Source organism: Leucopleurus acutus (genome assembly GCF_964270905.1).
Source record: "Leucopleurus acutus genome assembly, chromosome: 10".
NCBI lineage: Eukaryota > Metazoa > Chordata > Mammalia > Artiodactyla > Delphinidae > Leucopleurus > Leucopleurus acutus.
Genome location: NC_139153.1, coordinates 22,133,511 through 22,145,898, shown reverse-complemented (window position 1 = coordinate 22,145,898; position 12,388 = coordinate 22,133,511). Strand labels below are relative to the sequence as shown.

Sequence of the window (12,388 nt, the reverse complement as noted above, 5' to 3'; positions counted from 1 at the left end):
TCGCTCTCGGCACGTCAATAGAGAGGGAGCTGCTGCAGCAGGGGACCCCTTAGACACATTCATTTCTGGAACACAGCTGGCTGGCACTTGTGTTCTTCTTTTATATTTATATGTAAGAGTCAATACAAGAATAATCTCGCAAAATGTAATTTCCTAGTTGACAAGAAACATGTTGAAGGACTTCTTTTTTTTTTTTTTTTTTTTTTTTTATCGTTGATGGATTTAAGACCCTGACTCCTTGGCCACTCCAAGATTTTGATTTAGGAGGGGGTGAGGGAAGAAGGGCTGAAAGGGGCACATTGGGAAAGGATGGTGGAATCATCTTAAGGCAGGATTTGCTTAACAAGCACACTTGGGTTTACACAGGTTGGAAGTGTATGGGGAGTTGGTTAGAAGGAGAGCTGATAAAAAGGGTGGCAGTGCCAACCTCCTTCCCCCTCCCGCAACCTCCCTGAGCTTCTTCTGCCCTGGACATAAAAGCATAGATCAGGTCATTTAACCTGATAGTTATGCTATCACTAACAAGGACACGTTAGTTGATCATTGCAATTAATGTTACAACGGTCTTGATTTTGAAATTATTCTACCTAGATAATGAGGAACTAATCAAATCACTGACTATATACTATTGGTAATTCGGGGTAGAACAAATATCAGCTAAAATCTACATTTAAAATGTATTATAAAACCTTGTTCTATAATAGTCTGTTGTAGATGTAACCTTTTATTCATGACATACTTAAATATTTATTTTATAAAATCTCGTTTATTATAATACCCCACGTACACACACATAGGAGGAGAACTCACCTTCTCATGACCTCAGGGGTTGAAAATGATTGAGAGCTCGAGTAATTCCAAATACTCATAAAGGGGAAACTGTAAGCAAGATGAGAAACGCTTCAAGAGATGTTATACCTCCTCAGGGGCCACAGCTGACACAGCAACCAGAACTAAACAGTCATCCCATTCCAGTGTGCCTAGCTCATTATAATCCTAGAATGACCGGTTTTATGAATATTTCCATTCAAGCAGTAGTCGCGGAGACATGAAGCTGGCTCGGGGACGATTATGGGTAAGCAAAACAGCGAGGGGCCCTGACTTCACAGCTCTCCTCCTAGACAGAAAGCTGTCAGTATGAAGCCAGTAAGTATAGCGCTCCCTGTAAAATGTAACTCTAGTACCGTGCTCAGAGATACAGGGAGCGTGAATCCTACCGTGAAGGATTCCCTGAAGAAGTAATGGTGAACTAGAAAAGAAAGGCGGAAGGCACATTCCTTTGCAACTGTAAAGGCACCACAGGAAGAAGGACTAGACAGAAGGCCGAGAGGGTTGGAGCAGAAAGAATGAAGGGAGGGAGGGAGGTAGTTTGCCAGGTTATTTACCTAGGGCCAGACAAGCACAGGCTAGCTAAGGAACCCAGAGAAGCCACTGAAAAATGGGGAGGTGGACTAGCTTAGCAGATCTGCAATTCGCAAAAACGACTAGGGTCATCCTGTGGAGAACAGACTGGGAGGGAATCAAGAGCGGATGTGAGGCCGCAACCTCAGTCATCCAGATGAGACACAATGGCGGACCTCACGGGGATTAGAACTATGGGACGCAGAAGCGTGGAGGGATTTGCGAGTCACAATCCCAAAGACAAAATAATAGAATGGACAGGGAGAGATGAGGAAGAAGTTAAATTTCTGGCTCAAGAACCAGGTGGAAAATGGAGTCTTTCAGAGCCAGAAAGAGGATGATTTGGGGAGGAAACTATTGACTCGCAAGGCTTGAATTAGAGTCTTCAACCATTAAATCTCCTCTTAGGCAGTAGGTCTTTCTGTTTCAGTCAATCATCTGGAGGTGGATTCCTGCCATACTGTTGTGATACACGGAACTGTCAACTCTGAAACCTTTACCTGAAATCGGCCCGTGAAGGAGCTGAACTGAATTCAGTAGCCCTGCCTAAAAGAATGCGTTTCCCCACCAAATCACTGCTCTGTAAAATCTGAAACTAAGGGTGATGCTGAGAAATAGACTTTTCAAAGGGCCAAAGTCACAGAGGGGCCCTGCCCAAGCAGGTTTATCAACAAGGAAGAACGCTGTCCTCTTGACGGCAGGACGAAATGAAGGGGGGGAGACCCCACAGGTAATGATATACTGAGGTTGCAAATTACAGTTGGGTTTTGTCTGTACTTGCCTTTGTAGTTTTGACTTTATTGCCGCTGCTACAGGACCAACCTGAGTGATCTGGCAGCACTTTGCAATCCTCTCCTTCCAAACAAGGATTCATGTGACACCACCATTTCTGAATCACAACGGAAGCTGGAAGACAAAGCCAAATACTATTTGGGACATGGTTTCTTCCTCCAAATACAGGTAACATAAAGCTCAACACTGGTGAGTACACTGGCTTCCAAGATTGCTTATGGTGAAATCTTGTGAGTAAAGAATCCAATCAGCCGTATACTGTACAGAAACAAATAGTTTCTTTTTATGCAGTTGGCTAACCGAGGATGATGTAGTTAGTGAGATCTCGCACTGTGCAGTACGCCCGCCCGGGTTTGAATTTGGCTGTGCTACCTTTATGGAAGGATCTTGGACTAGCTTTTTTACCCTCAGCTTCAGTTTCTTCATCTGTACGATGGGAATAAAAACAGAGCCTTGCCAGAAGGTGGCAAGAGCATAAAGCCAATCTGTGTGAAAGTCTTGGCTGACTGTGGACCAGTCACTGTGTGGTCAGAAAATGTTCACCATTATCGTGGTCTCCGTCTCTGGTTGCAGGTTATAGTGGTGGACGCGGATACCGCGGTTGTGTTTCATACTCTTTGTTTTCAACAGCAAAGACTAAGAACAGTCAACATTTTCAGCACGCAGGGTGCCTCATCTCTCCACGCCATTCCAGCAAGGTGAGTAACCACTTGAGTCAACTACTAGACGCAAGTTAAGATGGGAGGGGCGGGCCACCCCCTCACATGCCTACATTCTCGACTAGTCAGTGAGCTTACCTGTGAATTCCCTTTCCTCTTCATCTCACTATCCCCACAGCAGTCTGCCAGTTAAGCCCCTGAATCAGAAACTAGTACCCCAGATCTCTGGGTTTGCAGGCAGATGAAGAGAAGTTAAGGAAAAACCATCACCTTGATGGTTATTCCCATAGATTTCAAAGGACGAAAAAGATGGTGATTGATTTTTAAAGGTGAACCCCCACCCTGCAGGCTGGTATAGGACAAAGCTCCAAGGCTGGGGGTAGTATGTGTGGAGTGGGGGTGGAGGTAGGTTAGCCTTGTTTTTTCTCTTTTTTCTTTTTTTTGGGTCGAAACAGTAACACATTGACTAAAAAAAAAAAAACAACAATTCTACCCCAATGGATTTTACCACTGCCTCAGCAGTCTGAAACTAAAGTTCAAGAAAAGCAGGCATCCACAGGCCCACCTTGGAGAACTCCAGACCACCACCCTAAAGTAAGTGACACCAATTTTATGACTTCCCAGCGCCTAGAAAAGTTAGGTTTACACTATACTGTAGTCTATTAAAGGTGCAATATCCTTATATCTAAACAAAAAAAAAAATTGGTGTACCTACTGTAATTAATAAATATTTTATTGCTCAAAACTGCTAACCATCACCTGAGCATTTAGCGAGTCATATTCTTTTTGCCAGTGGAGGGTATGAAATACTGCAAGAACTACCAAAATGTGACACAAATACACAAAGCAAAGGCGGTTGGAAACGTGGCACTGATAGACCACTGCCTCAAACCATCAGTCTGTAAAAACGCAGTATCTGAAGTACCATGAAATGAGGTATGACTGTAAATCCTAAGAGCTACTTTGTCTCGAGTGCAGGGCACATCGCCAGATGTCCTGCCTGCATTTGCTGTTTTCTCGAGTGCAGGACACATCGCCAGATGTCCTGCCTGCATTTGCTAATTTCAAATTCACTACAACTCTGAGGTTCAAAGTGGCTATTTCTTTTTTCTGCATTTTACAGAGAGGAGAAAACTGAGGTCTGGTGGTATTAAATGAGTTGCCCAGAGTCACCCTCCTTCCAAGTAGCCAAGCAGCATTTGAACAGAGGCAGTCTAACACTGCTGCCAACACTTACTACGTACCCACTCCCTCCCAGCAGAGATCTCTGCTAGAGGCAATGACAAAAGTAGGTAACGGAGGAAGCCAGTGCATTCAAAACTCTTCTCCTGTCAGGCAAATGCGATGTGGCAGGATGAGGGCATAGGATTGTTCCATTATTGGCTGAAGTAACCAGATATTGTATTTTCTCCACATGCGGCCACCGTTCCAGATTTGGCCAAATACTGAGCTATGTATCCAACGAGTCCCATCCAAACCAACAGTACATGAGTCAGGCAGATTTGTGATCTAGAATAACCAAGTGCTGTTTAAACCAGGAGGTGCCGACACTGAGAAAGGCACGCAGCTAAATGGGTTATTTATTTTGTCAGAGACTGGCACTGCGCTTGAGCGGACGGACACGCTGGGGCCATGTCTGACCAAGTTACATTCTTTTCAGCCCCCGACATCACAACGGTTTCACCTTAAAATCGTATGGAGCTGTGTCATTTTCAAAGCACTTTTACGTACTGTTCCCTTGTGATGGTCGCATAGAACCTTCATTGTGATGGTCGCAAGAACCTTCAGAAGCAAGAAGGGGAGGCAGACGGTTCCAGATCCAAAAACCAGAGCTTTCCACAAAGTGAGTAATACCTGAATCGAGACTCTGTATCCATCAGTCTTTCTACTGGTACCACAATTTGCAGTAATCGTTTAGATTAATAAGTGCTACACAAAACTGACCATCTTCAAAGGGCCGACCAGTCATTGATTATTTTCTGAGTACCTTAGTTTGGTCCCAAGTAGATATAAAGATAAACAAGAGGTGGTTCCCAGCCCTCAACTGAAAATGCCATCTGCAGAACTGGAAAAGTTATCTAAACGTTGCCAGAGCTTAGTTATATTTGCACAGAGTTAAAAGTGAATCTGAGGTACTTTTTAAAAAGGCTTTAAAACTGTTCCTTAGACAAACTTTCTTCCACTCAGCAGTGGAAACCTATGTACTCTTGACAGGTATCAGAGCTACATGGATGAGTCAAAAAGAAGCTTTGACAGATGGCTAGTGATCTGTCCAGGTGAAGGCAGGAGGGTCAGTGAACGGCCACCTGGAAGCCAGGAGACCCACGTGGCTCAAGTGAGGGGTCAGCAGGCAAACAGTGGGCGTTCAGCTGAGAAAGGTGGTCTGGGAAGCAAACTTTAGGGACTGTCAAGGACAATTCAGGCCTTGATTCTCTAAGCAGTGGGAAGCCATGGAAAGTTTCTCAGCACGGTAGTGCAACAAGCCAGGAAAACCTAGGTCCCTAGAAGGGGGAGTCTGGCAGGGACGATGCAAGAATTTAGAACAAAAAGGTGCCTGACAGGGAAGACCAACTGAGGTGTGAGTGAGGGGAGAAATCTGGGAATAAAACTCCCCGCAGAGGAAATAGACTGAATCCGATATTATCTCAGCTTCACAGCGGAGAAACGCTAGTACCTTCTCACTGGACTCAGGGGAATCTGAAATAATCCTGATGCCGAATCTAGAAAAGGAGCTTGAGGTGGGGAAAATGATGGATTCAGGCTTTCATCACAGTCTCAACTACAGCACTGCCTAGCATTTTGTTTAAGGATTTAAGTGTAATAATGTATTTAAATAAATACAAGAAGGAAGCGTACGCAGTCAAGCCCTTTGGAAACTCTTTACCACTGTCCTTTCATTTCGTTGGGAAATACAGAGCGTTGGAGACAGATGCACAATAGACTCCTTAAAACAGCAGGCTGCCCTGGAATTTCAAATATTTCTAGTTGTAAAAAAGACATCATGTTCACGTTTGACAGAATACATTGAGTGAGGAGCCCTAGAATACATTGAGTGAGGAGCCCTAGAAGTAGACACTTGATCCAGAGAAAGTTTCCTTGTGAAAGACTTAATCGCAAATGTTCTTTCAGAAAAGGAGACATGATAAGAGCCATCCCAGTAGCCAAAATACAAGTTTCAAATTCCTTTATGAGTTAAGGATTGATTAAGGAACTCGCAGCTAAACTGAAAACCAACAGAGGGTTTGACCCGACAATGACTAAGGTGATTAAACAGCCCGGATGTTTCAGCTCTGAGTGCATACGGAGTAGGGCTATGAGCTGAGACAAAAGACTCAGAAGTAGGGTTCTATTAAAATAACTCTTGAGAACATCTGCCCACTTAACTGAGTTTTGCCTCCACAGGAAAATAAATTTGTAGGAGGCATACATGGTTTTTTTCCCTGGTGCCAAATACCATAATATACTTAAACTTTACAAGAGAAAAGTGTCTTGTCACTTCTATTTTTAAAATGAAATTCTTTAAAAAAGCCCCCTGCCTTAGGAAAATACAAAATATCCCTATCTGTCTATCTCCAAGCTGCCGAGCTCTAACGAATTTCTAGCTTTATGCAGAAACGAACTTAAAAAAAGACAGGCAACTAGCACTTTCTATAATGTTGTTTTTTAGGTGAAAATGTCAGGTGACGAAGTAGCTACTGTGCTCCTGGTGCATTTTCTTTACTCTCTGTTGTATGAAATAGATGGAGGTTTTTTTGTTTCTAGCCCTCGTCCCAAATAAATACCACTCTATTAAATAAAACACAATATGTATTTATATAGCTATTTAGATAAGCCCACCTTCGAATAAGACCAACAGGCTCACTTCTCAACAGCTGGCATCTCCTCTGTGGACTTAGTGTGGTTGTATTTACACAGAGGTAAGGCTTTTCTGAAGAAGAGTGTATTTTTACCCTGAAACTACGGACAGAGCGATTAAGAGCACATCTTCGGGGAATATGTAGCATCTAGAAAATGGAAACAGTCACAAGCACAGGTTCTGAGGTTTCAACGTATCGTACCTTTAGCTATTTTGCTCTCACCCCTGTTATTTCAAGACACTCACTGTGTTCTTTAAAAATTAAGCCATTTCTTAACTTTTAAGATAGGTGGAAAGCTCTGCCCATTTATATTTCTGGTTATTCAAAGAAAAGAAGCCATTCCAACCTGACCCAGGTCACATGCATAAAAGCAGTAGTGAGAGGACTGTAATTTTTTGAAGGAACCTTTTCCTTGTTCCCACACTTCACAAATGACACAGTACCGTTATCTGCACAGAGTACGGCGGGAGGCTGGGGCTGAGAGTGTACAGACTCCTCTTAAGGCCCCCTCGCACAAGCACACGCACATTTGGCGGAAACTGCTAAGGCAGGGTCTCTTGACCTACGTTTGGGACCAGATCATTCTTTATTGGGGGCGTATATCCTGTGCATTCACCATGGATATTCAGCAGCGTCCCTGGCCTCTACCTGCTAGATGCCAGTAGCACCCTCTCCCCCAGCATAACCACCAGAAGTGTCACCAGACATGGTCAAATGTCCCCCGGGCTGCAGGGAGAAAATCACGCCCCGGCTGAGAAACATTGATCTGTGGTTATCTATTTATCTATGGTGATGATTGAGATGTACTCTGCCCAACATGAGAGGCTATGCTCGATCATCAGACCTCATCAAAGCTCTGGCTGGTGAAAGTGATACTAATTCACAGTAAATATCATCATGCCACCTTTATTCCATGGCTTCCGTCCTCCCTCCACCGGGGGCGCTTCCACAAGTCTAACCTTTGTATCTCTCTTTCACACACACAAATCCTGGCTAATCTTGGGCTCACTATGCTGAGAGTCTAGGTGACCTGTCAGATTCAGAGATCACATTTTTCCTGCTCAGAAACCTCAGGGTATTTTATATGCACTTTGTTCCTAGCACTTCATCCATTCTCCTTGAATACAAATTCCCAGAAGGCAGGCAGTAAGCCCTAAAATTTGATTTGCTCTAAGGCCTTTAATATCACAGGCTCTGTTTACATCTCCAGCTTTGTCTTCTACCATTTCTGAGCCAGACGAGCTGATTCCGCTTCCCAAGGTTGTCCCCTTCATTCTCAGGTGCTCTACACGCCTGCCCTCCCTAGCTCCTTCCTACCTGGTCAAGTCAGACCGATGGCCTCTCACGGGCACCACCGCTGACCCCTCGTCTGCTTTACTAGAGTTTAATTACCCGCTGACCCCTCGTCTGCTTTACTAGAGTTTAATTACCAATCTTTCCGAGTAAACTCTGGGCTCCTTGAAAGCAGGACCTGAGTCTAATTATTACGCTACCCTCCAGCATCTAGGACATGCCAGGCACAAATGTGCTAAATTAAAACTTGATAAATGAACAAACATACGCAAGAGGCATGTCCTTCCAACTTCCAAAGTACTTTTTATAAAGGATGCTTCATTGTCCTTTACCTGACCAACACTGAGAAGGACTCAGAAAACTGCTTCGTCTGCCAGGTGGCACAGAGAACATAACTGGTAAGAAAACCGTGTGAACTCACAACTTAAAGACAGACCCTGCATCTCACCACACAATCCATAAAGCCATGAAAGATGTCTGCAATACACACAGTAACTCTTGTCCTTAAATAAGCGAAATCCGACATCTCAGAAAAGATATTTGGGCATCATCAAAAGGAAAAAAACTATAGCTTTAAAAAGTAACTAACTGTCTTCCATTCCTAGGCTTTCACCTTATTAAGTTTTTTTAAAACCGATGTTTAGAAAGCATTCACTTTGACAAAATAGTTTCACTGTACTACACATTTATTTCATCTTATCCTAAAACGATTCGGCATTATCTCTAGAATACGGTTCCTACCACAAAACAGCCTCGTCTATGCCAGTAGACGAGTCTTAGGCAAGAATGCTTAACAGCTAAATAGTTTCTGTTTTAGGATCCCAGTACTCAGCTTTAATCAATAATTCCCCATCCCTTCTCCCAAATCCCAAATGTGTATTACAGACACATTTCAATAATTCAGGGGCACTTCATAGGAGGAAAAAAAAAGCTATTTTTTCTCCCTTTTTAACTAGTAAAAGCTATGATTTTATGGAAAAGCAACAAAAAACACCAGATAAGTATCTGTGGTGTGGATTAACAAAAATGCATAAAGACAGTCCAGTGTCTATACCAACATTAATAAGTGCCCCCCCATGTCTTCTCGCCTTGGTTTTAATTTAAATGTAAATTCAAGTAAATTTTATATTTTAGATCCTCTCTATTCTTAGTGACAAATAAGATAAAAGGAACATAGCAGCAGAGGCTAGGTCTTCCCGCACGCCAATTAGCAGCATGATACTGCATAATTATTATGGGATAAAGATTAAGCAGGTAAAGCTAAAAAGCCCTAATCAAAACATGTTCAGCTAAGGAACAGATGATCAGGGAGATAGGAAAACAGACATGCCCCCTAACTAGAGCCTAAACTACAACTTCCTACACCTCCTCTGTGACTCTGAGCCAATAAACACTGACTGAGCACCGACTATTGGCCAAGCAGTGCTAGTGCAGGGAACACATATGAAGACACGATTACAATCCCATCTTTCAGGGTTTTGGTGTGCTCTGGCCACCAAACGTTGCCCTGAAGTTACAGATTTACATAACGCTTCTCCTGCACTACCCAATATAGACGCTTCTAGTCACAAGTTCCCATGTAAATTTACACTAGTCACATCTCAAATGCTCAAGGGCCACCTGTGCTTAGCGGCAGCCAATCATACTGGACACATACATCATGTCATATAGATAAGGAGATATATAGAAAGAACATTTGCGTCATCACAGAAATTCTACTGTACAGACTCTGCTCCGACACCAAATAATTGGTCTCCATCACTTACTGATCCTCTACACTAGGGAAATCATGGACCCTGTGAGCGTGTTTCCTTTGCCACAGACACAACCAAAATGTCTTTCAGTAGAAGAACAGCTAAATAAATTATAACCTGTCCAATATAATGGATGCCGTGGAGCAATTAAAAAAACAGGTCGATAGGTACTAGTACACAAAGAGCTCCACAACCTAGTACTAATAGGAATAATGCACATTGGATTAAGAAATATCCAGTGATAGCCATTTGTGTAAAACACATTCATACTGAAATCTTCCACATTTTCCACAGACCTGTCTTTAAATACACAAGTATATGGAAAATATATTGACCAAACCCATAGGGTACCCATAGGGTAGAGGCCAAAAGGGATTTTTCTCATATACAAAATTTAAAACAAGCCAGTGTATGATAAGGTATTAATATTTCCTTTACTAAGAGACAGATGCTAATAGGAACTATTACCCTATCTGTACTTTCCAGGCATCGATAAAAGTGCTTTGAGTTTTGTAAAACATTATTTAGATATCTAAGATTTTTATATCCAAATATTCTAAACTAGACAGTATAAATACAGTTTGTTATGATTCGTGAGCTCCTGTAGAAGTTTAAAATATATAGAGGCGATGTTGGTTCTGGATAAAATAGCAGAATAGGAAGACCCTGAGCTCACCTCCTCCCATGGACACACCAAAACTACAAATACCTATAGAACAACGATTTCTGAGCATGACCTAGAGACTAGGAGAACATATTTCTACAACTAAGGCTATAAAGAAAAGGCCCCATCCAAACAGGTACGAAGGTCAGAGATGTGGTCTAGTCAGAACCCACACCCCTGGTGCGGGGACCCACAAGCAGGAGGGATAACACAACCATGAAGCTCCCTGCCGAGGAGCAAAGGGTCCGAGCCCCACATCAGCTGCCCCAGCCCGGGGGTCCTGCACCAGGAAGATGAGCGCTTAGAACATCTGGCCTTGAAAACTAGTGGAGCTTACGTCTAGGAGAGCTGGAGGAATGGAGAAAACGGAGACTCCACCCTTGAAGGATTCACACACAAACTCACTTGCTCCCAGTCCCAGTACGGAGGCACCAGCTTGCAAAGTGCCTGTGTGACACAAGAAGGAAATTCATCAACTAAATTTAGGACACATGCCAGAGGGGCAGGGATCCGGTGGAACTTCCTCCAGGGACAGAAGTGCTGGCAGGAACCCTTTTTTTTTTTTTTTTAAAACTCTCCTTTTACCTAGCTTGCCCAGCACTGATGTGCACCATTTCCGTAACTCTCCATCTACCTAGCTAACACTGTGTGCCCCACCCCGGTCGGTGTTCCCCTAAGACCCTACCCAGCTGTGATCAGTCCCTCCAAATTAGCTCCTGCCCTACCTGCTGGGCCACCTCAGCCGTTACCAGTGCCCCCGCAAAATGGTCCTTGCCCCCTACCCCACCCAGCAGCTTGGCCGGCACTGGGGTCCCTCCAAAGCATTCGGAGAGCTCCGCACACCAGCAGTCCCACAAGAGTCATGATCAGGCCCCACAGCCAGCTGTGCCAGAGACGAGTTCTACACATCAACGTGCCCCATAACAGTCCTGGCCAACCCATGCAACCAGCCAGCCTGGGGGTCAGCCCTGCCCACCAACCAGTGTGTCTGTAGCAATCAAGACTCAACCATAAAAGGAGGGTGCATACAGCCCACACCAGTGATACCTCTGGAGCAGCTGGCTCTGGTGACCAAGGGTGACTGTGCCACTGGGCCCCACAGGGCACCTTGGACGTAAGGCCACTCTTTCGAGACCGGGAGACATAGCTGACATACCTCATATATGTAGTTAGCCAAAATGAGGAGACAAAGAAACACCTTCCAAATGGAAATGAACAGGAAAAAACACAGAAAAAGAACTAAATGAAATGGAGGTAGCCGATTTACCAGCTAAAGAGTTTAAAGTAATAGTCATAAAGACACTCACTGAACAAAGGAGAAGAATGAATGAACTCAGTGAGAACTTCAAAAAAGGGATAGAACTCCAAAAAAACATCAGAACTAAAGAATACGGTAACTTCTACTCAATACTCTGTAATGGCCTGTATGGGAAAAGTATCTAAAAAGAGTGGATGTATGTATATGTATAACTGATTCACTTTGCTGTACACCTGAAACTTACACAACATTGTAAATCAACTATACTCTGATTAAAAATACATATATCCAGTAACTTAAATGAAAAATACACTAAAGGGAATCAACAGCAGATGTAGCAATACTTAGAATAGACTCTAAAACAAAAACTGTAAACAGAGACAAAGAAGGACATTACCTAATAATAAAGGGATCAATCCAACAAGGTATAATGCTCGTAAATATCTATGCACCCAACAGAGGAGCACCTAAACACATAAAGTAAATATTAACAGATATAAAGGTAGAACTTGACAGGTATAATAGGAGGACGTGAACACCCCACTTACATCAATGGACAGACCATCCAGACAAAAAATCAATAATGAAACATTGGCCTTAAGTGACACATTAGATCAGATGACCTTGATAGATACAGTCCACCAAAAAAAAAACCACACAAAAAAAGTAAACTCAAGATGGATTAAAGACCTAAACATAAGACCAGATAC

At 43.2% G+C, this 12,388-nt stretch overlaps 1 protein-coding gene across 1 annotated transcript in view; it reads right to left on the bottom strand.

Annotated features, from left to right (window-relative positions):
- TAFA4 (TAFA chemokine like family member 4) overlaps positions 1–12,388 on the bottom strand; it is a gene marked incomplete at its 3' end in the record, with an annotated part of 125,281 nt that overhangs the window by 705 nt on the left and 112,188 nt on the right. The window contains exons 4-5 of the mRNA XM_082847454.1: positions 2,160–2,307; positions 811–879 (exon numbers count right to left, since the gene is read on the bottom strand). Of these exons, the coding sequence (XP_082703580.1) occupies positions 811–879; positions 2,160–2,307 (217 nt within the window). The remainder of the gene's footprint in view (positions 1–810; positions 880–2,159; positions 2,308–12,388) is intronic.